This window comes from Rhinolophus sinicus, chromosome 5 (genome assembly GCF_057876585.1).
Source record: "Rhinolophus sinicus isolate RSI-liver-muscle chromosome 5, RSI-T2T, whole genome shotgun sequence".
Classification (NCBI taxonomy): domain Eukaryota; kingdom Metazoa; phylum Chordata; class Mammalia; order Chiroptera; family Rhinolophidae; genus Rhinolophus; species Rhinolophus sinicus.
The window spans coordinates 103,814,459-103,840,834 of NC_142505.1; the positions used below are offsets into that span (position 1 = coordinate 103,814,459).

Sequence of the window (26,376 nt, forward strand, 5' to 3'; positions counted from 1 at the left end):
CGCTCAGCAGCAGAAAAATATAGCTGTTTTTGGTCCAGGTTACAGTTACTGAGGGAACTATAACTTTGATTTGCTCGACTGGCATAAATGTAAATCCTTAAGTAAAATGTGTTAAGTGAGAAAGGAAGTGCTTTGTTTTTAAAGATGCTTTTGATCCATAGCTCTGTCTATAGCGCCCCAGTTGTCACATACAATTTGTGGGCAGCACCAGGGCTGCAGCAGAGAAGTTTCTAGAAAACAATCCAAAAGTTCTAGAATGCACGTTTTTTTCAGGGAGATTTTAGACAACATTTGTTTTCGAGACAAACACAATCTACTTAGAGGCTCAGATCAGAAAATGAGATGTTTAATTTTAGCACAGTTTCTCCCAGCAACATACCATGGTCAAGTTCTCTTTGACTCTCTGTTTAATGACTTTTCTTGTACCTGGAATTCAAATTCAGCTTAGCTTTCCTTCCCAACCGCATTTCCTACTGTTTTCAGTCGGTGTTCCAGGGAGACCAGTCTCTTTATCACAGAATTTAGCACTTAATTATGTGCATTTTACATTTGTCCTTGTCATATTAGGCCTGCCTGGCCTATAGTGAAACAGGACCAGCGCTTTTTGTTGTTGTTGTTGTTTCTCCTCTCAACTAAGGCAATCTCACAAAATGTTAAATGAGCACCTACTGTTTGTCAGGCAGCATTCGAGCCCTGGGGATGCAAAGGTGATTAAGACACCCCCTTCATTCAAAACGACCTCTGAGTTAGGGTACCCTAACTCTGGTCCTCGGTCTCACCGGCCTATTCATTCTTCAGAGCACCTCTTGTCCTATGCCTTTCTCTATAGTCAACACTCCTCCTGAGGCCACCGAGAATTCTCTCTGAATACCCAAATCCTAGCTGTCTTTTGAAGGCTGGATAGATTCCCTTTATCTCTGACCCGTCCAGCCCATTCCACAGATACGTGTCCACCCAGCCCCTTGGAATTTTGACACAGCTTGTCGTTCAGTGGAAAGGCTCTGAGGTGGGTGCCTTATATCTAGTTTATAGACTCTCCAAGGATAAGACCGGTCCCATCTTAGATTCCTCCTGTACTTCCGCAATGCCCAGGCATAGTGCCCAATTCGGAGCAGATACTCAATAATTAATCTTGGTGGTTTGGTTGATCCTCTCATCTTCAATTATTCTACTTTCTAGAATACATGCTGATACTAGTTTTATTTTCCATACTCAGCAGAACCTAACGAGAAAGGTAAATCTGCTGCTGCTGCTGCATTAAAACGTCATAGAAAAAGCAGGTACCAACTCTGAGTGTCGTTGTGCTCCCAAAGTGGTTTATGCATCAGTTTAGAATTCAGCATGCCTCTCCCACAGAAATAATGCAGAAGAATAACGGTGGTCAAGCTCCCAGGCCAGCCCATGCGAGCGTGTTTAACCTACACTGCAGCAGACACTGGGAGAGAGAGTGGAGGTCCACACGTCCTCCTCATCGCGGGAATAGTTTATGAACATTGGAGCTACGTCACCTTACCTGACACTCTGCTCACCCTGAAACTATCTGTTTTCTCACCTGGACAATACACGGCACAAATGCAAGGATTGCACGGGTCATGTCCACTGCCGTACCCTCACACAGCACCTGGTACAAATTGGGCAGTCAAAAAATATCTGTTGATTTTCATTGAGTTAAATTGTCGTTGAAAGATTGTGAACTTTGGAGACACACACAGATATAGATTCAAATACCACCTTCACCACTTAGTATCAGCTCTGTGGTCTCAGGGAAATTACGTGTCCTCTTTGAGACTTACCTAGTCATAATATTTTGTTAGTCGCGACTATCTTGTTCATACTTAATATATGTTTCTTCTTTCCTTCCCTCTTGTCCCAATGTAAGCCCATAAAAAGTATTTGGTTAATTAACGATGTGTGTTTGTCATGCTGTGTTGGCTGAGGTGGTGGTGACAGGGAAGGTGATATTGGGGATGAGAGCCTTTCAGCAGCTTCTGAGAACGTGTGAGTTCTATTTCTAGCTCTAGTTCTGACAGTCTGTGTGATGTGAGGCAGGTCATTCAGACATATCTGTGAAAGGGTGATGCTGGATTTCAGTTATTTTTGAGCTTTTCCGTCTAAGTATCACTAACTTCAGATGAGAGACAATAAAACTCTCAATATTCTGGGGGTGGAGCCCAAAGGCTAGATTTATTTGAATTAGATCTTGTGTTTTATCTTAATTATTCATGCATACTTTATATTCTAATTCATGATCGATCCAAGTTTAAAAAAATACTGTTATAAGTCAAACACTGTGTAAAGCACCTTATATAGAGAAGTCAGTTAATTTACCGTAACCCAGGGAGTAATTGTTATCATGCCCAGGTTACAGATGAGCAAACTGAGGCTTACAGGAGTTTAAATACCTAGGTTTAGGCTACACAGCAAGTTAGCGGCAGAGCCAGAATTCAGTCTGCCTAAATCTAAACCTTTCCCTTACACCTTCTCAAAGGATAAGTGAAAACAGAGATTCCCTCTTGGCCATCAAGTATGTTAATAAAAAAGTTGATGCCATGTTAACTGGAAAAAGCAGAACACTAATCGTCTGCATGCTGCATAGGGCTTTGTATGCATAAGCGTTTGAAGGCATCACAAGAGAATGAGAAGGTAGATAGTTGCAGGGTTGCACTTGTGGGTGTATTCTGTCGTTTTTGTCTCTGGTAGTGTTTGTGCAATCAATAATGAATGTTTTTAAAGACTGCTCTGCATAGGTTAGAAGTGTAATCTAAATGGGTAAAGAGAGAGTTGATATTGTTAGACATTATCATTTTTGTGAGGGATCAGAAATGTAAAACTGCAGGCAAAGCTAGTATTTTTTTATGCCCCTCTCAGGCTTGACAGGCATCACTATGCCTGTATAGGTAACAAAGGACAGCTGTACCTCAGAGAACTGCAAGGAGAAGCACTAGATGAGCAGAGTTTGAAAGTAACCTCTGTGGAAAGTGGAGAAATTGTTTCTGTGAATAGAGCCAGTCTTTAGGGAACAGGCGGGATGCTTTCATATCTGGGACAAAGAATGACGTGATTCAGGGAAGGTAGGAGAGGAGCAGTTATAAGCTTCCAAAACACCCCCAGAAGACTAATTATTGATGTGCTCGAAACCGATTCTGGAAGACAAGTTCCTGTACTACCTCCTCTTGGTTAGAGGGTAAAGCTAAAAGAAGAAGAGAAGGAGACGGCACATGTAAGAAAAAGATGGAAAAATATCGCTAGCATTTTTGCTCTTTGAGCACTGATAACTTAGCATATCTAGTATTTTGCGTCATACTCGGAATCGATGGGATGCAAAGTAAATTTGGGCAATATCATTCTCGCATCTATGCATCCTTTCATCCCGCTGTTTAACCGCCCATCCCTCCATGGACACGTTCCTTTCACATATTTTTATTCATGTGCTTAGTGCTTACTCTGTGTCAGACATACGCTACATTTTGTGGACATTCAGAATTGAAAGATGTAGGCTGTCCTTCCAAGAACTATGAATAAAATGTTGTGGGAACTCAAAAAGAACAAACAACCTGGCCTAAGGTGAGATGGAGGTTTGGAGTGATTGAGTCAGAAAAGGCTTTCCCAAGGAGATGATCCATCTGGAATTTTTTGACTGCTAAGTCGGAGCTTGACAGGGGACCGGGAGGAGAAGGGCATTTCAGACACGCGTGAAAACCATTCTCAAAGGCGTGCTGTTGCCCTCTGTGGGAAGGATGAGCTGACCAAGCTGGGTGTGGGCCTGGGAGAAACAAAACCTCATCAGACCCAAAGGACTGAACTCCCCTCGAGACTCAGGGTTGGGGAACTCTGCTTCATGCGGACATCGTGGCTGTGGGAAGATTAGAACCAGAATTCTAGGAGCAGTGTGAGCAGGGCGAGACTGACACAGGCCAAGGAAAAGGGGTTAGTAGGAAGAACCCATCAGGGTGAGTTAGGTGTGATTAGAGGAAAGCCCTGCTCATTAGAGCAGAGCGCATGTCAGGTGCAGATTTCTTCTGGCTAGTTCTGACCACTTCCATCAGCCCATCTTCCCAGATCCCCCCGGTTGAGTTCTTTGTCTCTTTTTTGAGCTTCCTCAGAACTCTGTGATAACACTGCATGGCCCTTTCTTCACTGTCTGGCTCTTCCCTAGTCACCGCTGCCAGCAGACTGTGAGCTTTCTCTGTCCTTGAAACCTCAGCACTCAGCACAGAGCATGGCACGTAGGGCACACTCTACCCTGGCTGCATCTCAGAATTACAGGGAGAACATTTTATAAATACCAGTGCCTGGGCTTAGGGCCTCAGCCCCAGATATTTTGTCTGGGGTAGAACCAGGGCAGGGATGTATTTCTGTATTTACAAAGTCCCCACGTTTTTCTAAAAATGCAGCCATGAGTATAAACCACTGGAGTAGATGCTCAGAAATGTTTCTGGAGATACTGAATTACGATGAACACTTGCCTGCTCACCTCATTTTCCGTAGGGCAGGCAGGCTTCGGGGAGGAGCAGCAACATGAGGTTTAGGCAGCTTCTCAAGGCTCGATACGCACCCCAAACCTAGAAACACTAGGAGCAGAGGACGGCTTCTGGATGCTATGCACTTGCCAGAAGGAAACTCTTAAGGCATAAACACACAGATCGGCTCAAGAGGAACTGGCTGTGCTAACCTACTAGGTTGGGTCCACACTGGCTGAGAATATAAAGGGGCTGAGCAGTCAGAGGAAAGCCTTTCTTGCTTGAGCTGCTCAGGGGAAGATCAGAGTCATGGACTCAAAGTGGGGGCACCGAGTATGTTATAGAGACTGGGAAATCCACTGGCCATGTTCTTTTCATCCAGAAAGACACCAGGAACCATAGATCAAGTTGGAAATTTTGGGATAAATCGGAAAAATAAATTAGTTCTCCCTCTCCAAAATTTATTCCAGATACATAGGTTGGTAAGAGATAGATAGTTGGAGAGGAGGGAGGACACAACCTAAACCTCCCAAACAGAGTGGGGTGGGGATGGCAGTAAATATTAGCCATGTGATAGGACTTCCAAAATATGTGGAAATAATCCCTACAGTTAGGGAATAGTGAAGGAAATCACACATGCTTTATCAACATTAAAGCAGAGACAGACACACTGTGTGTGTGTGTGTGTGTGTGTGTGTGTGTGTGAGAGAGAGAGAGAGAGAGAGAGAGAGAGAGACTCCATACTTCTCAAGACGAGGAGACATGCTCTTATTCTAGGAGGCGTGATTTTGTCAGCTCATGGAGACAGGCCCACATTCTCTACTGCTTATTCTTTACAGAGATGAGTTGCTGGGGAGGGTTTTCATTATATCCGATCTGAACTGAAAAAAACAACACTGATGTCTGTAACTGCTCATATAGATCAGAGGATACACATTCATTCCTCAGATTTATTGACTCTTTTCTGGCTAATTCTCTTGTATTTAAGATTGGCCTACTTTCTCCATCCCTTCCCAACAAAGGAAAAGACGTTTAAGGGTAAGATTTTAAAGCCTCCTGTTGGTGGTAATTTTTCTAAAGTTTCTGGTATAATCGATACCTAAGCAGGCTTGTCAGTGAGGGTGAGTTCTGAATTCTGGCTGAGACACAGGATCCTGGGATGTGATATGAGATATGTCTCTGAACTTAGTCTTGTGCCTGCCTGACTCGGAAGTGATTGTGGGGAAAGAGTCCAAACAAAGAAAAAAAGGACAGTAGAGTTTTGAAATGGGGAGACCCTGCTGAGGAAACTAGATCAACCATCACTCAGTGAGTGAGCTGTCTGATGTCTGTTCTTTCTCTGGGAGACGGCTTGATGATTAGGGGTATTTTCACTGTGGGAAGGAGACTAGAAGACTGTTTTCTCTTCCTTCTTTCCCCTGTCTACAAACCTCTTAGTCATTTGTGTGGGGTCAAGTGCTGTTGCCAGTACAGTCGAGGAAGTCTGTGCTCAGACGTTTCCAGATTCTGATTCCATCCCTCATCTGAGCCTCTGTCCTTACTCTCTGCAACAGTTAGCTGACACCCAGTCTTAGCTTTTCTAATTAATTAATTCAATGAACTCTACATCCCCTGAATAAAAATGCTTATGGTGCTAGATGTTGAACCTGAAATAATGACGCAGATCTAATCCCTTTCGTGGAGGCACTCACAGATGATTCTCAGTCTATTTGTTCAGCAGGGAAAGAGGGTCAGGCAGAAGCAGATATGTTATGACACTTACCTCAGAGGAGCTGGAAGTCTGATGTTTTTGGGCTCTCCTCTGAGGTGTGCCTCGGAGGTGTCTAATTTTTGTGTTTTCTTCTTCAAAACAGGAGGAGTCTATGGGACTGTGTAAGGAGAAATGGATAAACAGCAGCTGACATTTGCTGAATTCTTACTATGCGCCAGGCATTTTAACAGGAGAGAATTAGCCTTAAGTCAAAGAATGATATTCTATCCATGGAACTTCAGATATCAATAAACAGTTGGAGGCATATTTGGGAAGTCATTTGGGGTGAGGGAGAATTAGGCTGATCCTTAGAGGTACCCTAACCTTCTGTGCTGAAGTCACCCCAGGATTGGAGATGAAGCCCAGTGATAAAGCAGAGGCATAAAGCAAAAGGAAACAAAGGAAAACAGGAGAAACTCTGGGCCACCAGTGGACTGGGAGAGAGAGGAGGGCAGTAATGGAGGGACAGCAGAAGCTCGTGGAGAAGTCAGGGCATGGAGGGACGGAAGCCATATTTTGAATGGCTTTCTGGATAAATTGTAGCAAAGGATTTCATCACTAGGGAGTGTTCACCACCATTTCTTACCGTATGCCCATTGCTGCTGCGTGTTTTGAAATATATTGTTTCCCAAACAAGCAGCATGTACTAAACACTAAGTCATTTGTTTACACTTTTAAAAAAGTAACAATGTCTAAACACCATCCAAAATGTTCTGACTAGCAACGGTTAAACAGGGTCCCTACTTGGAATTTCTCTTGTTCTCATTCAAACAAGGGATCTTGACATTGTAATTAGCCTACCCTTACGTGGTAGTATTGAAGAGGGGTGAGTGTACAGTTTCTCAGTTTCTGAGATATTACCCATAGTTCACAGATCCCCATTACTGCAGTGGAAACCTTAAGGGAGCCCATTGCTGCAGGGCCGTTTGGGGCATTTATCTCGCTTGCTACATTTGGATATTACAAATAATACAGAATGGCTATAAATAGCTATGTACACAATACATGCACCCTGCAACCAAGAAGACACAGACTCACATCCAGCTGCATTATCACCTACAGTTCTATCACTTTGGTCGAGTGACAGAAACCTCAGCATTTCCTCATTTGTAGCACGGGGAGAACCAGGGTGGCAGACTGATAAGATTATTCTGTGACCTACATGGCATGGTGCACGTAAAACATTTATTATAGCATCTGTCATATAGGAACTGCTCATTAACATTGAATGGTAATAATAATTAGAACGGATCTTATTTCATATCTTAAAATAGGGTAATACTTATCCCCAGAGTTTTCCCAGGATGCATTGGGGTAATACTTACAAAGCACACAGCCCATTGCCCAGCGCATAGTAAGAATTCAGCAAATGTCAGCTGCTGTTTATCCATTTCTCCTTGCACAGTCCCATAGACTCCTCCGGTTTTGAAGAACAAAACACAAAAAATAGACACCTCCGAGGCACATCTCCTAAGTGGCTGCAACCAGTCACCATTCATCAGCATTAGGACTCACAGAACTTGGGAGGTTTAATATTTTTTTCTGCTCTAGGCTGCAAGCTGGAGGTTCCAGTATATTTTAATAAAAGCCCCCACAAAGCAACTTATAGGATCTGAACAAAAGCAACATTTCTCTCTAAGCACAATTGGATTTTTTGTGGTTGTTGCAGGCGATGGTTTTGTTATGTTTTTCCTGGTTGCTTTAAGTAGATTTTTTTTTCCACCTGCAAATGGAAGTTAAAAGCATTTGATAAATGGAATAAAATATTTCATAGTTGTGCCTTTTTTAAAAAGTGTTAGCACAGGTTACTTTGTAGTGCTCTTCTGTCCGTTGACAACAGCACTCCATCTTGTGAGCACCAAGGGTCCCCGGCCACCCCAGCATGGGGCGGGGTGTCCCAGGGAGGGACTACCCCCTCACACCTAACCCGGGGCTGCCTGTGCCACTCCCAGTCACCTGTGTGGACCCAGTCAGCCCCCTGTGAGTATGATTCCTTAGCTGTGGCGACTGTCATTTTTTCCAATCGGGAAACAGTTCTGTTTTCTTTATTATGCATGATTATGGTGAACATTTGCAACAAATCATAGCAAGTAAAGTGATCCCTTTAACCTCACATCTCTCCCTCCTCCCCCTGCACAGGGATAGCATTGTGAATCGTTCGTCAGACATTTTTCCAGATTTTGGGACATAGGACAATATTTTTCAAAAACATAAATGGGATTGTATTATACATGGTGGCCTGTAGTCTCTTTTTCCTGAGTATATTAAGTGTATCTTTCCAGATCAAGACATACCTACCCTCTCCCACTGCATTGGATGGATAAGCCCATCATTTATACAATAGGATCCCCGATTTGGGGACATTTATCTTGCTTGCTACATTTGGACATTATAAACAAGACGATATGCCATAAGCAGCTGTGCACACAAATGTCTGCCTTATTGTTTACTTTGGATACATTTCCAGAAAGATCTATCACCTATGAAGGACTGCCACGTCTGTTGTTTTCCGTGATCCTAAAAGGTGGAGATGGTGGCTGTTAGAAGCCTGGACCTTGCAGTCAGACAGGCCTGGGCTGGATTGGATCACAGCTTGAACATGGTGTGTAATCACAGCCAGAGCCTCCGGTTTCTCATCTGTCAAGCTGGGGAGAGAGTATTCCTCTCATTTCGTAGGTGCTTTCGGGATCCCTTAAGTTATTGTATGGAAAGTACTTAGAAGAGAACTTAACATGTAGTAAAAGCTCAAAAAATATTAGCTGTCAGTGTCAGAGCCAGCTACAGATTCTCAAAACAATTCTGATATATTGGGCACCATTATGGCTGCTATCGGGGTGAAATTGAGGCTCAGAGAGGTAAAAGTGGTCGGCCTAAGGCCGGAGCATCGTTGGTGGTAGCTCCATAAGCTCTGTGCAAGGAGAGACTCTGGATTTTTATAATACAGGAGTGGCATGTCTAAAGAACAACCCACTTCCTGGCACCACCCCACACCTTGTATCCTGGAAAGAACATGGAATTAGAGACAGACTTGAGCTTGGGTTCAGGCTTGGCCACCTGTGAGGAGATAATTCCTCGGCAAGTTACTCCACGTCTCTCAGACCCTCATACTTCCCATCAGGGGCTTCAAAGGGATCTTTAAAACATTAAATGATAATAGATACTAAGTCTATATGCATAGCTCTTAACATAGAGTATGACCCCCCCCCCCCCGATTGGTAGGGAACAGCAGTGTCAGAATGAGGAGCCCCATCTTCTTTTCCATTTATCGTATCCTTCTGTTACCGATGCAAACTCTCCCCTTCTAGAGAAGGTAAAGACGTCCCTGAACACATGAAGGTATTTCCCAAGTCCTGCCTGGGAAATGGGGGGTGAGCGGTGGGGGGGAGGCCTGCCCAGTGCGTAGGAGATGACAGGGTGTGGCAAAGCCCCCGCCCTTCCTCACTGATCTCTGACTCCCACTTCTCTGAGTCTGGCTGCCTCTGTGGGTTGCTTCACACAATGAGCTGTTGCACAGTAAACTCACGTCTTTCAGGACACAAGCCGGTTCATATGGGAGGAAAGCAAACAGTGTTAAGCCTACAACGCATGAAAAAAATCACATTACCTTGACGGGCTAAAGAAAGAGAGGGTAACTCTGCTTTAGATGATAACCGTTACTATCCTTCGAAAGTCAGGATATTTTCTTTCTGGGTGAGTGTGGTGCCTTCGAAATAAATAAAAAAGTTGAAAAGACCTCTTATATAGGAACACAGAGCAGAGAAAAATAGTAGCGACCATGGATTGCAGTTGTTTTCATGATCAGAAAAGGCTTTATTTCTCTTTGTGAAGAAAAAAAAAAATGTCTTTGGATTTCATCTGTAGCTGTGACCTTGTGATCTTCATATTAGTGCTGAAAAGGCCAAAGATAAAGCAGTGGAGGGGCTGGGATTGTCCTTGGCATAAACCCACGTCCCCAGGCTGCCTCTGTGCTGGAGTGGGGGGCACAGCCGGCCAGGGATTGCTCTCCAGCACTGGTTTTCCATTCAGCTCTGAGGACATTACTTGTCACTGGTCACATGACCTTGTGCAACCCTCCCTGCCCCCCTTCCCTGTTGCTTTCTGTAAAATTAGGGTTAACACCAGAACTCTTTTCAAACCTAACATTTGCCTAACACAATCATATGTTTGTCCGTTAACATTATCACCTGTACTTTGATCATTTCTAATTAAATGAGCTCACTTATATGAACATTTAAACAGGAAAATTTAGGGCACAAATCCCTGTAAAGATGATAGATTGAACATAGTCACATATTTTGCTCCCTTTTAAAAACCTACTGAAAACAAAACAGTAAAGGGAGTTTCGTGAAAGGAAAGTAGATATATGGAAAAGTACTAAATGATTTAGTAGACCCAGGAAGAGTGATTCATAAACCAGCAGTGGGGAAAGCTGAAATCTCATCTAATCTAAAGCAAAGATTCCTGGACAGTGACAGGAAATGGTCGTAGCAGGGGCCCCTGGAGCAGGGGGTGAAGGAAAGAAGCAGCCTGACTGTGCAGCGGGGTCACTGGAGGTTTATTCTAGAAAGAGGACACGACAGAGGACATCTGAACTAGGAGACATGAGGCACAGTTGAGGGCAGCCATACCATCCTCAAAACAAGGTTTCAATCAAAATACTCATGTATGTCTTAGAAGCTGAAGCCTCTAGGGAGGGCACGATAATTTTGTTTGATAAGGCAAACAAAATTGTTTGATAAAGCAAACAAAAGTGGGGCACTTGCCTCCCACTTAGCTCCTAGCATGCTGACAGCCAGGCTGTAACCTTTCAGACCAGAGATCAGAGAATTCCTGTCTGTGGAATCCAACCAGCCCAAGAAGAAAGACTTGTGTATGTGGATATTTGAGTCTCTCTGACCAGCTCACCCTGCGGTGAAGCTCACAGACCACACGCTCTACTCACTTGCTCAGAGTTAGTAGCCAGCATAAGAGTCGCCCACACTGAAATGTGAATATACCACCATGGGTTACAGAGAACTAAGGAAAAAGCTCTAACATGAAGAGAAGCAGCGTGGAGGAGACAGAGACTCTGCACAGCAAAGCGAACTTTTCAAATATGCAGCGAGAATTTTGAAAAATAGGAGAAGAGGCCATCATGAATCAGGGAAAAGACAGCATGAAAAACAGATAATCAGAGAACTAAAAGGAATCTCTGATTTTGTTTCCAGATCACTTGTTTTCCTTTTGGAAAATGAAAAGTTGTATAAGAAATGGGAATTTATCATAGTTTACAACTTGAACGGGAATGACATTTACACATCAAAATATTTTAAACACTAATATTGATCAAACCAAAATTATACTATAACTGTGTGGGAAGAAGAAGACATGGGAAGAATACAGGTGTCTAGTGGGGCAGGGGGAGGAACGAGAGTGAAATCCTTGCCTTTCATGGTGGAGAGTTAATAGATAATGCCAAAAAGTAAGCAAATTTGGTTAAAAAAAGGGGTAATACATACATATTTTTGGCCACATGGTCATAAATACCAAAATAACAACTACATAAGCTAAAAGAAGTAAAGAAGTTCCGCTGGTGAGGGGAACTTGAGGGACTGCTGTTTTTGTTATTATTACTATTTTTTTTAATGAACCTTAGAGAATGTTTCTAAACAATATACATCAGTAACTTTGATAAAAACAAACAAAAGTTAATATCATTCCCGTCAGTAGTTAGCATCAGTTGTGTAAAAGTACAACTCTCAAATGGTTAATTATATCATCTTAGGTAATTAGACAGTGAACACATTTCAAAGTTTTATTTTTTGAAGTGGGAAAAAAGCCAACCAGAATCATTTAAGAATCTTGAGTTTTGGGAGAGAGATGCTTATATAAAATTGTCCTTAAATATAAGACGAGCATAATTTCTACACAGCAATAAAGCTGTAATCTTTAGCAAACCAGCAAATGTCACACTTAATCATTTTTCTACAAGTTAACCCCTGACTTCGCAGGGCTATAATATTTCTGCTTTCTAGTCAGTTGTGGATGCTTTATAAAGCAAAATTATATTTCTGGAGAGAGTAAGAGGACTGCCTCTCCCCCAGTTGGGTTTATCACAGTTGCTGTATTAAAAAATCATGCATTTTGCTTTATTTCTAAGTTTGTATCTTTCTCCTGAACACTTGCCATATACATACAGCTTTAAAAACAAACACATAAGGCAACATTAGTAAGTTCTAACAGGATGCTTTTGTCCACTATCTTCTCTGACCTGAGAATTTCCCTCTGTGAAAAAGGAGTTTTATATGAGCTACAGAAGTGGTAAAGACATATTAGCACCAAAGGGAGATTTTTCTACGTGGTGTCATCAGAAGGCTTGAAAGAAAAACAAAAAAAGGGACACCTTTCTCGTAATTATATTCAATGTTGTGAAATGCCATCTCTGTGTATTATTACTTAAAATCATCTCATAGATGGTATGCTCTATTATTATTCTGGAAATACTGTGGCAAATCGGTAGTTTTGAATTGCATTCTACAAAGTCCTAGGGCTGGCATAGGGCCTAGGGTGAGCCAGGAAGATAGGACTTGACCCCCTATCACCACCCCACTTTCACCTCTCATTCTACTTGGTTGTATATTGGGCTTATGCATAAGATTTCATTTAAACAAAGGACTCCATGTTCCTTCCCGGTATCACAGCCTATAATTATTGAAAGAAAAAAATCACTACTATTTGCAGTGTGTTTAGGTTGGATGGATTAATTTCTTTGCCAGGGCCGTAATGGGAAGACTGACTTTGTCATTTCAATTACAAGCCACCGTTTAGTTTGAGCCCGGAAGACACTTTCCTAGAGATTCCCTCCACTCGCCTGGCACTGGAGCAATTAACAGTGGGTGATTTGTGGCTGCATTTTTATTGCTTAGCACAGGTTTATCATCTTGAAAGCTTTCCATTTGCATATACACTATACATTCTTTGGGTGACATCTCGATATCATCCAGAGTTTAGATTATGCATTGCCTTTTACTGCACTTTCTTCTACGTGCTGGGAATCTGCAAGCTTGGGCAGAGTGCTACTGCAGACCAACGGGAATGTGAGTTGCAGTCTCTGCTTACTGAAGACCTACTGTGTGCCCAGCCTTAGTGTCGGAGGCTTTACCTGCATCCCCTTATATAGTGCTCAAACCAGGACTTTGAGGTTTCTGTTGTTTGCCACCTTTTATAATATAGATACCGAAATTCAGAAAGGAAAAGTAATTCATCCAAGGTCACGCTGCTGAAATGAGCAGAATTGAGATTCAAACTCAAGTCTGATCCCAAAACACTGTGCTATACCACCGTCCTCATTGGGAGCTTTCACAGTGAAATGAATTGAATTTGATGACAGTTTTCCACTTTTGAATGCCAAACTTCCTGAGCAGTCTAATTGCTGCTCTTTGGATGAAGAAGAAGTAGCTATTAAAAAGAAGCAGGGGGCAGGCAAGAGGTCAAGAGAAAAGGGGTTTTATTATCTCTATTGGTAAAGAAAGAGATGCAACACGAGGGGAAAAAAATAACATCAAAGGGAAACTATTATATAAATTGGCTGTGGGTTTACGTTGATGAAATTCCAAAGGAATGCAGAGAAGATATGGGAGTCATGAATACATACCACTGAAATTTTCTAAAAGGGAAAGGAAAGATCAGAAGTCACTGAAGGCAGTTAGAAGTTGGCCCAATTGAGGGTGGGGTTTCTATCCATCTTGAAAGATGGAAAGAGGCTGACAAGGCCCCCAAATAGCAATCAGAGATCTATGTTCGTATTCCAGGCTGCCTGGGTGAGTTTGGACAAGGAGCAGGCTCTGGAGCCAGACTGCTGGGTTTGAATCTTTTTCTTTGACGTTCTAGCTGGGTGACCCTGGACAAGTTACTTAACTTCTCTGAGCTTCAGTTTTCTCATCTGAACAACGAAGATCATAATATTGGCCATTTCTTTGTGAGATGAAGTAAAGTGTTTCGTAGGATGCCAGGCATTTAGTAAGCAGTCAAAAAAATGTTAGCTATTTTTGTTATTCCCATGAGCATTATATTCACATAGTGCAAAAAAATAGGAGATTGTAAGTCAGTAAAGAAAGCTTGAAGAAATAAAGGATAAAAGGAAGTCAGGCGAGAGGCTCTCCTACAGCCAAGAAGTAAAGGGATATGTTCTCTACCGCCCCTAAGGAGGAAAACACCAGGTATGGGGAGCAGGCGGGGTAGTGGGGGAGCTCCTGTCTAGCAAGAGGCTGAGGTCTGGCTGGGCTTGATGGAGCATGAGAACCTGTTTCTATAAAATATGCTCTGACAGGAGCCCTGGTGACAGAGTTTCTGCAGGTGAGCACCACGGGGCCGGAATATTGGGGATTAGCCAAAGTGCAGAAGAAGTGGGTCTGGGACAGAGAGAGAAAGGAAGCGCTGGGCTATTCATCTTTGAATGTCAAGAATCATTGAAAGCATGTTGGGAAGGGAGGACAGTTTTAATACGCACAGCTTTTTTTCTTTTTTTTTTTTTTTATCCTATAAATCTGTTTTCTTTTCATGGGTTACATTAAGAGACAAACCACAATTAAGTTGAAAGCAGCAAAGTTTAATAAGGGGCTATGAATGTGTGAGTAGTCACCCACTTTTCCAGCCACCGTTTATTTAGCACTTTCATTATGTCAGGCTCTGTCTAGGTCCTGGAGACACAGACTGTTGGTCCCAAACTTGAGTCTCTATCTGCAGAGCTTCACAGTGTATGGTTCCCATTCATCAGAATAAGCCTCATGAAATTCAGAAATTCAGATGCTCAGGCTCTATTTCAGACCCACAGAATCTCCTGCAATGGAATTAGGCACGTGCGTTTTTCCAGAATTGCATGTGTCACTTTCATGTTCATATCAACCTTGAGAGACTGGTGAGAAAAGCGTCCACATTTTATAGATGAGGAAGATGGGGCTCAGAAAGGTTAAGTGATAAGTGAAGTCACACAGGGCAAGCACAGAGTTGCCACTCAGACCCAGAGTTGCTAAATTTAAAATCCCAGAGCTTTTCCACTTGGTCATGACCACCCTCCCAGGTATGCATGGATGAAACTCAGTGCAAGGCTATGCCACTAAAAGGATCTGAGAAGGTAGGTGAAGATGTGCGAAACCCTTGCCTATCACAGCAGATACTCAAAAAGCATTGGCAAGTCCTACCTAAGGTTCAGGGCCTTGTATTTAAAGTGGGCAGAACCCTGTGAAGGTCACAGCCTGGCTCACCACGAATTTCCCCCACGGTGGGTCATGCAGCTTCTACTGCACAAACTCGTGGTTATACTTCCCAGCACATAACCCCAGCCTCTGGCTCCAGAAACGCTGGCTCTATTTGTCCCTCCAGCCTAGTGGGGATAGTGGCTTCCTGCTTTTGCTAATCTCTAGGTGACCTTGTTTGGTGTTTCAGCTTCTTCATCATTTGTATAACCAGGTCCCTGCATTACATTCTGTCCTTATTCCAGGTTAGACCCGACTGTTACACAGATGAAGAAACCAACATGCACAAAAGTCACTGAGCCAATGTCGCACAATAATTCTTGACAGAGTTAGTATTTTAGGTCCAAAGTTTCTGATTACAGAGCTTAAGCTTTTAATCACTAACTTATATTTAAGATGGTTAATGAAATTCCTGGTACCCAATGCCATGTGGTGATGGTGATAGAGATATGATGACAACGACTATGATGATGATGATTTGGCACTGGTGATGGTGGTGCTGGTGGTGGCGGTGCTGGTGGTGGTGGTGGTGCTGGTGGTGCTGGTGGTGCTGGTGATTATGATGGTGATTATGATTGTGGCGGTGCTGGTGGTGCTGGTGGTGCTGGTGGTGCTGGTGATTATGATGGTGGCGGTGCTGGTGGTGGTGGTGCTGGTGGTGGTGCTGGTGGTGGTGGTGCTGGTGGTGGTGGTGGTGCTGGTGGTGGTGGTGATGGTGGTGATTATGATGGTGGTGGCAGTGCTGGTAATGCTGGTGGTGGTGGTGGTGGTGGTGGTGGTGGTGGTGGTGGTAGTGATGGTGGTGGTGGTGGTGGTGGTGGTGGCAATGATGGTGGTTGTGGTGCTGGTGGTGATCTTGGTGTATGCCACGTCTGAGCACTGTTGTATGTCCTTTGGAAGAGATGTGTAGATACACTGTCCGTGTTGTCACACAGATGTCTCTGATTGTGTTACAGGCCTATACCTACCATCACATCCAAGAAATCATGGTCCAGCTTCTTCGCACGGTGAACCGGACAGTCATCACGATGGGGCGGGATCACACTCTGATTGTGAGTAGGTCTCTTCCTTTTGTCAAACATTTCAAACTGTTCAAGGTCGAGGAATTGATTTTGCGGAACACCAGATCATGTTGCACACCAAGCGCCGATCACTGCTTTGTTTTAGAGGACCAGGGTCAAAGTTTGTCCTGTCTGAGTTGGGAGAACATGAGAGTTAACTCAAGTTGCTGAAATGAAACAGAACTTAGGCCTGTCTACCAAGTTGAGTGTACCAGTGGGGATGGAATGTCGCTGGTGAAGAAGGAGAAGTGAGAGAAACTCTTTGTAAGTGGGCCAGCTAGAACGTTCTACAGTCACATCCACCAGGCACTTTTTCTTCTGGCCTACAGTCAAACAGTACTCAGTCTCAGCATCCTGTGAGCTTGGCTTTCTAAGTGGCTTCATTGTGTATTAACTTTTACCATAGATGTCAGTTAATTCAAGATCACTGCTGTTTTGGGTTATTCATCTGTGCCAACACTATACTCTGACTATCAGGAGTTTCCTGCCCCATAGTCTGATTATTGTCTCTCTCTAGACACAGAGCCCAACTCTAGTCTTTTAACCTTTGTCCACTTTGCTTTAAACTGAGGACCCAAAACTCTAATGCTTACAGGGGCCTGTCACCAACATAAATGAGTATGTCCCATCATGTCCCCTTTTTGCTCAAACTCACCAGTGGTTTCCCATCTCAGAATAAAATCTAAACTGTCCCTAGGGCCTGAAATGCCCTCTACCCCTTGCTCATTCCTTTATGTGTTCCTCTCACATTTAAAACATGATTCCATTTGCCATTTCTTTGATTTGGCCTATCTCTCCCTCAGGTCTGAGGGCTTATTCCCTCATGTTAATCAGATTTGGGCTCAGTGTCACCTAATCAGAGAGGCTCCCCTGCCCCAAACACCCTGTCTATAATACCTAGTGTCTCTCCATCCTCTTTCAAGCTCTGCACCTTACTTCTTTACATTTCTTAGGTCTTATCACCACCTGAAATGCAGAATATATATAATAGGGATATATGTATATTCCCTTTATTTATTTATTGTCTGGCTCTCCTTGTAAGAATATGAGCTCCAGAATGTAAGGAATTTGGTCTTTGTTCATTTGTATCTCCAGTCCCTACAACTGTGCCTGGCATATAGTGGGTGCTTGATAAATGTATGTTGAATGAATGAATAAAGTATGCCAGGCAGGGACTCTAATGTTTAAAGAGGACAAGTGCTACTCAGCTCTGATGACATGTGGGACTGGGCCACAGAGTTGCCAGAATTCCCAACTTCTCAAGAGAAGCTGAAAATCCACATGTTTTGCGTGACATCTCCTGGTAATTAAGTTTTGGCAGCTAATTGAAAGGCACATGCTGATTGTTGACACGCTCTAGTCCTGCTTCATGGACGGACACAGGGCGTTAGGTGCTGAGTGTTATCCAACAGCGGCTGGGCAAGGGCTTGATCCCTGGAAGCAATAACAGCCTTCTTTATACCCATTGGGTTCTGTCTACTCATGTCAACACGTGTACATCATGTATGTTAGTTTACATTGAAAGGAGTGAGGACGTCACAGAGAGCGCCTGCAGGGCCAGCCACTCCTGCCTTTCTGGGGCAGACAGCCACGTACATTGGTCTCCGTCATCTGTCTCACTTCCCATCCTACCACCTTAGTAGAATCACCATTTTTTATTCAGTTACAAGCTGCCATATCTGTGGTTCCCACAACACGCCTTCGATAAGCATCTCAGGAGTTCTCTCATCTTTTTTCATTCTCTTTGGAGCCAGATCTAAAGATGATCATCAGTCCATTTGGTTCATTCTGTATATAGCAGGCTCTTAACTCTCCGTCTCTGCTTTAGAAGTGATTCTTTAAAACAGTGCCTAGATCACAGACAGCACCAAATAACTGGTGTCTCATTATTTTCCTTTCTGTCGGGTACAATCGGTTTCTCTGTCCCTTTGCATTATCGACACAGGCAGGTGGCCACAGTCTGGCCCTCCTTCACTGTGGCCAGTTCTCTGAGCCTTGCATTGGAGGCCCCGCCTGGCTGCTTGTCCCTCCAACACACACTCCTCACTGCTGCACCGCTAATCTTTGCCAGGACACTCCCCTACTCTAGAATGTTCCGTGGCTCCCCACTGTCTACCAAATTAAATCATAAATGCATTAGCCTACTCATTTCTGCTTCTGTCATCTGGCCACAACCAAATTTTCCCCTTTCGTTTGCTTTTCTCCATCCAAGTATTCAGCCACAATGGATGTCTGGATATTGCCCAAACATGCCTGGCTCGTTGTCACTTTTGTGCTGCTTTCTTTATCTGGCGTTCCTTTGTAGACCATGTGAATCTGTTGAAATCCTACCTAGTCTTCAAGGTCCAGTCCAAATGCATTTCCGTATGAAGCCGCCCCAAATCTCCCCAACTTGGTCGGAATTCTCAACCTGCCCCCTCTTCTAAATCATACAGCTCTCTTTTTAAATAATAATGATAATGATAATAATAATAATAATTTTATTGAAGTATAAATTACCTACTTTGAAATGTAGTGATGAGTTTTAGTAAATGTATGCAGTTATCGCCGTAATTCAGTTTAGAGCACTCCCTTCATCTCCCAGAGTTCCACTGGCGGCCATTCTCTAGCCCATCCCCAGCCTCCCCACCCCCAGGCCTACACAATCACTAATCTGCTTTCCAGCTCTGTAGATTTGCCTTTTCTGGAAACTTCATATACGTGAAATCACTCTTGAGCTCTTTGGTGTCTTTTTCTCTTAGCATAATATTTGGAAGTGCATTCATATTTTAGGATGTATACTTAATTCCTTTGTATTGCTTGGTAGTATTATATTGTATGACTATGCCATATTTTGTTTATCCATTTACTAGTTGACAGATGAATTGTTGAATTGTTTTCTAACTTTTGACTGTTATAAATAATGCTGCTACGAACATTCACACACAGATTTTATGTGAGCGTATTTTAATTGCTCTCGGGTGGAAGCTGAGGAGTGGAATTGCTGGGGCATGTGGCAAGTGTGTGTGTGTCTAACTTTATAAGAAACTGCCAAACTGTGTTCCACAGTGGCTATTCCATTTATGTTCCCACCAGCTAGATGTGAGTGTTCCAGTTTATCTTCATCCTCACAAACACTTGTGTTGTGAGTCCTTAGCTTTATAACGATTCTAATGGTATCTCCTTGTGGGTTTAATTTGCATTTCCCTGAGGACTAATGAGCTAATGATATTGAGCATCTGTCCTCGTGCTCTGTCCCTTTTTTTTGAGTCATTTTTTGAGTCATTTTTCCATGCGTGACTCTTCTCTTATACCTAAGACTTTTGAGGTTTGGACCTATCTGTAAAAAATATCTGCAGGGGACCTTCCCTATCATGTTGCTGTGAGAATTAAATGAAATGATACGGAGAAGCATTTGCACACGTGGTTTTATACGTAATATTCACTTATTTATTTATTGGGTATTTTATGAGAACTTCTTATATACTCAGCACAAAGGCTCGGAACTGGGTTAGGTATGGTCTGTGCCCGTAAGAAAACCATGGTGTTCTCCAATGGGCTGTCTCAAGTATCTCAAATTCACTGGGTCCCAAAAAGCCCAACTAATCCCCAGACCCTGGAGCCCACCCCACAATCTCTCTCCCTGCAATCACGATCTCAGTTTATGGTACTCACCCCTGTTAACCCCGCTCTCTCACTCACCTGCCACTTTAAATCACGCACTAAGTCCTGCTGTTTCAGCACCGCTGGCCTCTGTCCCTCCCCGCCCGGCTTCCCCATCAGCTCTCACAGCCCCCGTATGCTCTCGGCCATCAGGCTCATTGTAGTCAGGCCCTGTAAGGTGACTTTCTAGTTTTCTCCTCCACGGCCCGTGCATTCTGTGGCCTCCCTTGAGGGCCCGGACACGTTTTACTCATTCTTTTATCCTCAACACCAGAAGCACACTGTGAGTACTCAGCAAATGTTTGTTGAGATAATGAATGAGTGAAATACTCGCGAACATGCTATGCTGTATCAGACCTTCGTATGATGTGCTTTTCCCTCCGTTCAGATTGCTTTTCCTTCTTCTACAAATGCTTGTTTCTAAATACCGGGAGCCCACCTCTCAGGGAGTGTGGCAATCAATGGTAAGGACTCGCCTCTTCAGACTGTCCCTGCCCCCTGGGCTGATTCCAGGAAACTTGCAGAGGTTCTGAGTGGAAGCTGTGTCATCAGTCTCAGTGACTCTTGAGTTTGCGAGTGTAATTACAAGAGTGAGAACATTGTGTGAGGAGAGATAGAGGTGGGCAGCAAGCATACTTGAGTAGGGGCAGGGCTGTGCCTGGACTAGAAGGAAGAAAGAAACAGGCGTTTCTTCAGATACAGCTTCATTTTCACAAAATGGGCCTTTCCAGCAAACCTTAGAATAGAACTAGCTCCTCCAAATTAAAGAAAATGATGTTGGAAAGTAATTACTCAGAGGTCAGGGGTCCCTGTCTTAGTGCTGAAGGCCCCAATTTAATTTCAAATTGAAATTTGACAAGGAGGAGAGATTCCCCATTCCAACCTGTCACTTTTAATTTTCTAGATATGATTTTTATTGGTTACTTTCCATTGCTTGGGAATATTAAACGACCAATATTTACGGCAAACACCAGACACATCTAGTACTTCCAAAATCCTGAGAAAGCCTCAAGAGGGAATGGGGCAGCTGGTCTCTCTCATGTCACTATGTCAGATTAAATAGTGACATTCTTTCTTCTTATTTCTAGGAGTGGGAACATTGCAATAAAAGGTGTTAGCTATTAAACTTACAAGAACCATAGAAGTAGGATGGATTGCTTCTTGCACACAGCACGTTGTAATTATCATTTGCTGGAAATAACCATTCCTGCGTTTTTTTCTGTAGATTGCCTGCCTGAACAATGAGGTGTTTATGGTGACAAATGAGCAAGAGGAAATGTTACAAAAACAAAAAGCAAAACACTTTTACATGGCTGCTGCCCTCTCTTCCTGTCTTTGCCAGAGTCCAATCTATCTGCTTGTTTACTTCAGTTACCAAGCAGTCTGACTCTGACGCTGAGAAAGCGTTGGTAGAAAGGACATGTTGGATGAGGGAGACCAGGAGAAAAGCTCCACACTCATCCTGCAGAGTTGACTCTGTGACTATGCAGATTTCACCTCTTAGACCTTGATTTCTTTTGTGCGACGGACTCCATAATTTTTGAGATTTGTTTCGTATATCTAAGATTTTCATGGCCAATGCCCATTCTGTTTCTCTGTCTCCCAAGCTCCTGAGTCAGGGGCAGAAAATAGATTTTGCTCCATGTGCCAACTCTGGTGGATTGCTATTAACTGCCTGTCATACTGTGTTGAGAAAGAGTCAGAGGCTACAACTTGGCTCGTTGGGAAGAAATGCTGATTGATTAGTGGTGTGTGTTAGGCATAAGACTGGAGAACAGTGATGTGTCCAAGATATTTGCAAATACTATGTATTGACTGAAATCATGGTGTTTTTCTGGCCCCGTCCGAAAGCTCTTGTATAACCAATAGTCTCTTCTACGTAGTCTCCGTTCCTTTAAGAAGCCTGTGGTGTAAGGGCAGGAGCATAACAGGAAATACCAATAATCTGAGAGTTTACATTTTACCAGGGAATGGTTTCTACATATCACATGTCATATTTTATCAAATGTAAGATGCACCATAATTTTATGTGCCCAACGAAAGAGAACATGCTACCAATTAAACGGTAACACGGTAGTTTATTATTGCATTGATTGTAATCTTTGGAGATGTTAAAATATAAAAAAAAAAAAAAGAAAGTTGGACTGAAAATCCTTACCACGTGGTGGAGCACATCTTTGCGTTCTCACAGGTAACTGCCATCGTCTTTCACTGTTCAAGAGAATAGACTGAGCATCATGGCCAAGGTTACACACCAGCATCAAGGAGGGAACGAACCCTGGCGTGTGTATGTTGTGCTGTCCCGTAGGTCTCGGAGCAATGGAGGAAGCATTTCCAGGCTGTTGGTGCGGGTGAGAGGCGACTCAGGGGACCCTCGCTGGCCAATGTGCCCTGTTCTAGAGAAGGCTGTCCCCTGCTTCTGGGCTCCCTAGGGCTGGGGACCAACAGCCTCACTGGGACCACCCACCAGGGAATGCATCCACTGCCAGAAGTTGTTAGAAGGGAAACGATCTGGTAATTTTGTTGAAATTGGGATTGAGCGTTTATTTCGGGTAGTTAAAATAAGCCTCTGGGTGATATATTTTGGGCCTAATTACCCTGGTTTGCGCAGAGAAATCTATTGAGTGATTAAATAAAGGTAAATACAGTTGGCATTCTGCCAGCTGCAAAAATTCAGAACACTTTGTTCAAAAAAGGAAAAAATAGTGGCAGTCACCCCATCCTCCACTGCTTCACCTCACAGTAGCACTGAAGACTCCAGGAAATGCCCAAGCCGTCAGACAGCCAGAGTTGCAAAGCTCTGACTTCCCTTTACAAATGGCAAATGGCCTGACGCCTACGTGACCACTCTCTGCTGCAGATGGAACCACAGACTCTAGGAGGCCTCGTGCAGGGGCCACAACCAGATAGTGAGTGCCGACTCCACCCAACCCTATCTCACCGAGAGCAGGGGTGAGGACAGCCTGGCACATGAGGAGGGGGAGTTCCCCGCCGGAAGTGGTCGCTGGACTCTTTACCTTCACTCAGCAACCCACACCTTGTTAAAAAGCAGTATTTATCATAAAGCTATGGTTTATTGAGCAGATATCCTATGTTCCAGGCAGAAAGCAAAGCACCTTAAGTACGTCAGTTTACCTGCATCAGGTACTCACATTTCATGTATGAGGTACGTGAGACACAGTGAGGTCATGTAACTTGCCTATAATCACACAAGTGGCTAATGGAAGAACTAGGATTTGAACCCAGGCAGTACGGTCGCTAGCGTCCCCACTCTTAAATAGCATACTGCGTTATGCACTTTGGTACTATTCATACCTAAGTTGTTCTTTAGGCATCATTTATTTTAAAAATAATGATGAGCTATCTTAAAACCAGTGGCTGCCCTGCCAAGATCAAGGAATGTAAGGGGATGACCCTATGTTGCAACTTCCAGAAACCTAGAAAATATTAATAGCACAGAATTTTTGGTGGTTTTATGATGATGATAACTTTAAGATCAACCTCCTCTGTTCTAGCAATTGAACCACAAAACCCTATAAAATTGGAACAAGAACTTTTCGTTTATTTGAGCGTTGGTACTTAGGATGTAGCAGGTTTAACAGCAGATGAAGCCAGAATGGAGGCATGGAGATGCTAAAGAGTTTTGGAGGGAAAGAGAACCTCCTCCTTCCACATCCAGCTTGTCTCCAGGTTCTGTTCTTTCTAGGTCGAACGGCGTCTCAAATCCAAATGCTTTTCTCTACCACCAGTAGCACTCCCCTGGGTCTGGCCATGACCACTTCTCACTGCTGCCGTCGCCACCTCTTCTAATCTGACGCACTGCCCCCTCTCTTGTCACTTACAAAATTCTTCACACGGTAGCCAATATGGTCTTTTAGAGCAGATCTTTCTTGGTGAGAAAGCATCAGTGGCCCACAGTGGCTGAGAATTTGTGAGGGTGACAAAAATTATGATCTCCTCTCAAAGAGGAAAGAGCAATCAGAGGGCCGAAACCAACTTGTCCAACATCACATGCCTGGGAAGGGGAAAGCTGGAGTCCAAACCCAGTCTTGAAGCCATATCTTAAGCATCTCACTATACATGTTTGTGAAATTGTTTTCCTGAGGTAAAATTAAGGTGAGAAAATTCCACAGAGAGAGAGTAAATGTGTGTGAGTGTGTGTGTGTGTGTGTGTGTGTGTGTGTGTGTGTGTGTGTGTTCTCATTAGCTTGGGGTAGCTTAGTTGCTTCTTGGTATAGAAATGTGCACAGTGCTTATGTCCTGGGGCGGGCAGAGCTTTGCTTTAATAAAGATTTTGGCAATTGCATATCAAAGAGTACTTGGCCTAAAATATATGCAAAAGGTGGATGAGTGTCTCAGTTTCCAAGGAATCCACAGTGAATGTGGGCAGAGTCAGTTATCAAGGTGGATTTCATGAGACTGGGTCTAGTTCTTGAATGACATGAAAAATTGGAATACATGGAGAGGACTGGTTAGGTGATTGTAAGAGGGAGTCTTTCTTGCCTTATCTCCTGTTCTGTGAAACCTCCTTTCATCCTCACAATCATCTTTCTTCAGTGATGACCTCGTTGTTCTTTGTGCATTTTCCAGTTACAGCATTACCATTGTCGTAATGGAATTATCTCTTTACCCGTCAACGTACCACAGTAGACGGAGATCCTTGAGGAAAGGGACTGCGTCCTGTTGTCGTAGGCCCATGGCTTGGCAGGCAGCAGGCTCTCGTCCAAGCTATGGGACTGAAGGAGTGGAAAGAACAAACTAATTGAAAGTCAAATTAATGTCTGGCTTTAAAAGAATGTTGATTTAAAAAATAAGATGAGAAAAGATTTGTTTCATGTCAGGCTTTGTTTCCCTTGGGGATCTGTTTTTATATAAAATCCCCAAATATTCTACTGGCCCTGGGTGGTAGAATTTTCTTAGGCAAATTAAAGTTTGAGGGCTGGGCATGAAAGAGCCGGTTTCATTCTCCAAACCTTCCTAATGTTCCATGACGAACCACAGAGATGGGAATTAAGGGGAGCTATAGGTTCCTAAGTTTGGTAAAACAGCTGTTGCCTTCTCCTTGGGTTGCCGAGTCGAGCAGACCTTTGCCGTGAGGAGAGCGTGCTCCTAGATGACACACATATGGCTGCTGCTGCCTCCACCATGACAGTTTCCCACGTGGCTCAGTCACACACACCGCAAGCTCCAGCCTTGGAGAAGCGGGTGCCTGTGCAGGAGCCTCCACGAGCCACCTAGGGCGTCTGTCATCAGCAGCACCAGAGAGGGGGAGGCACAGCCTGAGTCTGGGAACTGAACAGTGCATACTGGGAAATGCATGACGTCATCCGATGTGTGTCCTCCTCCTAATGAAATTGCATCCCGGTAGCTCCGCGCCTTCTGGCTTCTGTGAGCAGAGCCGGGCAGATCTGATTTTAGACGAGTCATTTTAAGTGTGTTGTTAAAGGTAAGACTCCACTGCCTTCTCTGGCCTGTCTCCTGCCGCTGGAAGAGAGGTAGCCTTTTCTCTTCCTTGGAGAAGTTGGGAATGTCTGCCATTTGGGTGTTGACTCAGCACCGTCATGCCCAGCGTTGCTTTCTGAGGGCTGTGGAGTCGGGGCACCAGGTATGGAGTTTGGAAGGATTTTACTGGCTGGGAACGGGTCCTCTTTTTCTCAGGAGTGAGGGGGCCTTTTTTCACGGCTAGGAAGTCTCTTCACTTCACAATTCTGCTCCTCAGTCCCTTTCTCTGCAAAGTGGGGCTAATAATGGTTATTACCTGTCAACTCATGGCGAGGATTGAATGAAAACATGTGCAAAGCTCGCAGCCCAGGGCTTCACACGTAGCCGACCCTCGACCCCCAGTAACTAAGCCGTTATTGGTCTCCCTCATGCGTGGTCTCCCTACTGACACAAGTGCCATGAGTCAGATTACAAGCTGTTTTATGGCCCTGACTTGGGCACTTGCCCGAATTTGTGAAGCATTATTATGCTGTTGCTACAGCTGGGCTGTGAATAAAGCCCCTTGGAGATGAAATCGGCCACCGCATGTCAGCTACAAAGGCGGGAGTCCCAGACTGGAAGGAGAAATCCCATCCAGAGTCCCTCCCTGGGAATGTTGTTGAGGGAGTGGAGCTGCCCAGGGACAGGCCCTGTTGGAACAACGGCAAATGAACAGGCTTTTCCCATAAGTCTCTGTTCCAGCTCATCCCTGCCTAGAGCACTGGCCATCTTAAGTGACTCAAACCAAT

The 26,376-nt window shown here is 43.9% G+C and overlaps 1 protein-coding gene across 1 annotated transcript in view; it reads left to right on the forward strand.

The window, feature by feature from the left end:
• The window catches only part of DOCK2 (dedicator of cytokinesis 2), a 362,510-nt gene that overhangs the window by 132,950 nt on the left and 203,184 nt on the right, over nt 1–26,376 (forward strand). Inside the window, exon 27 of the mRNA XM_019741000.3 lies at nt 16,400–16,495. Within this exon, the coding sequence (XP_019596559.3) occupies nt 16,400–16,495 (96 nt within the window). The remainder of the gene's footprint in view (nt 1–16,399; nt 16,496–26,376) is intronic.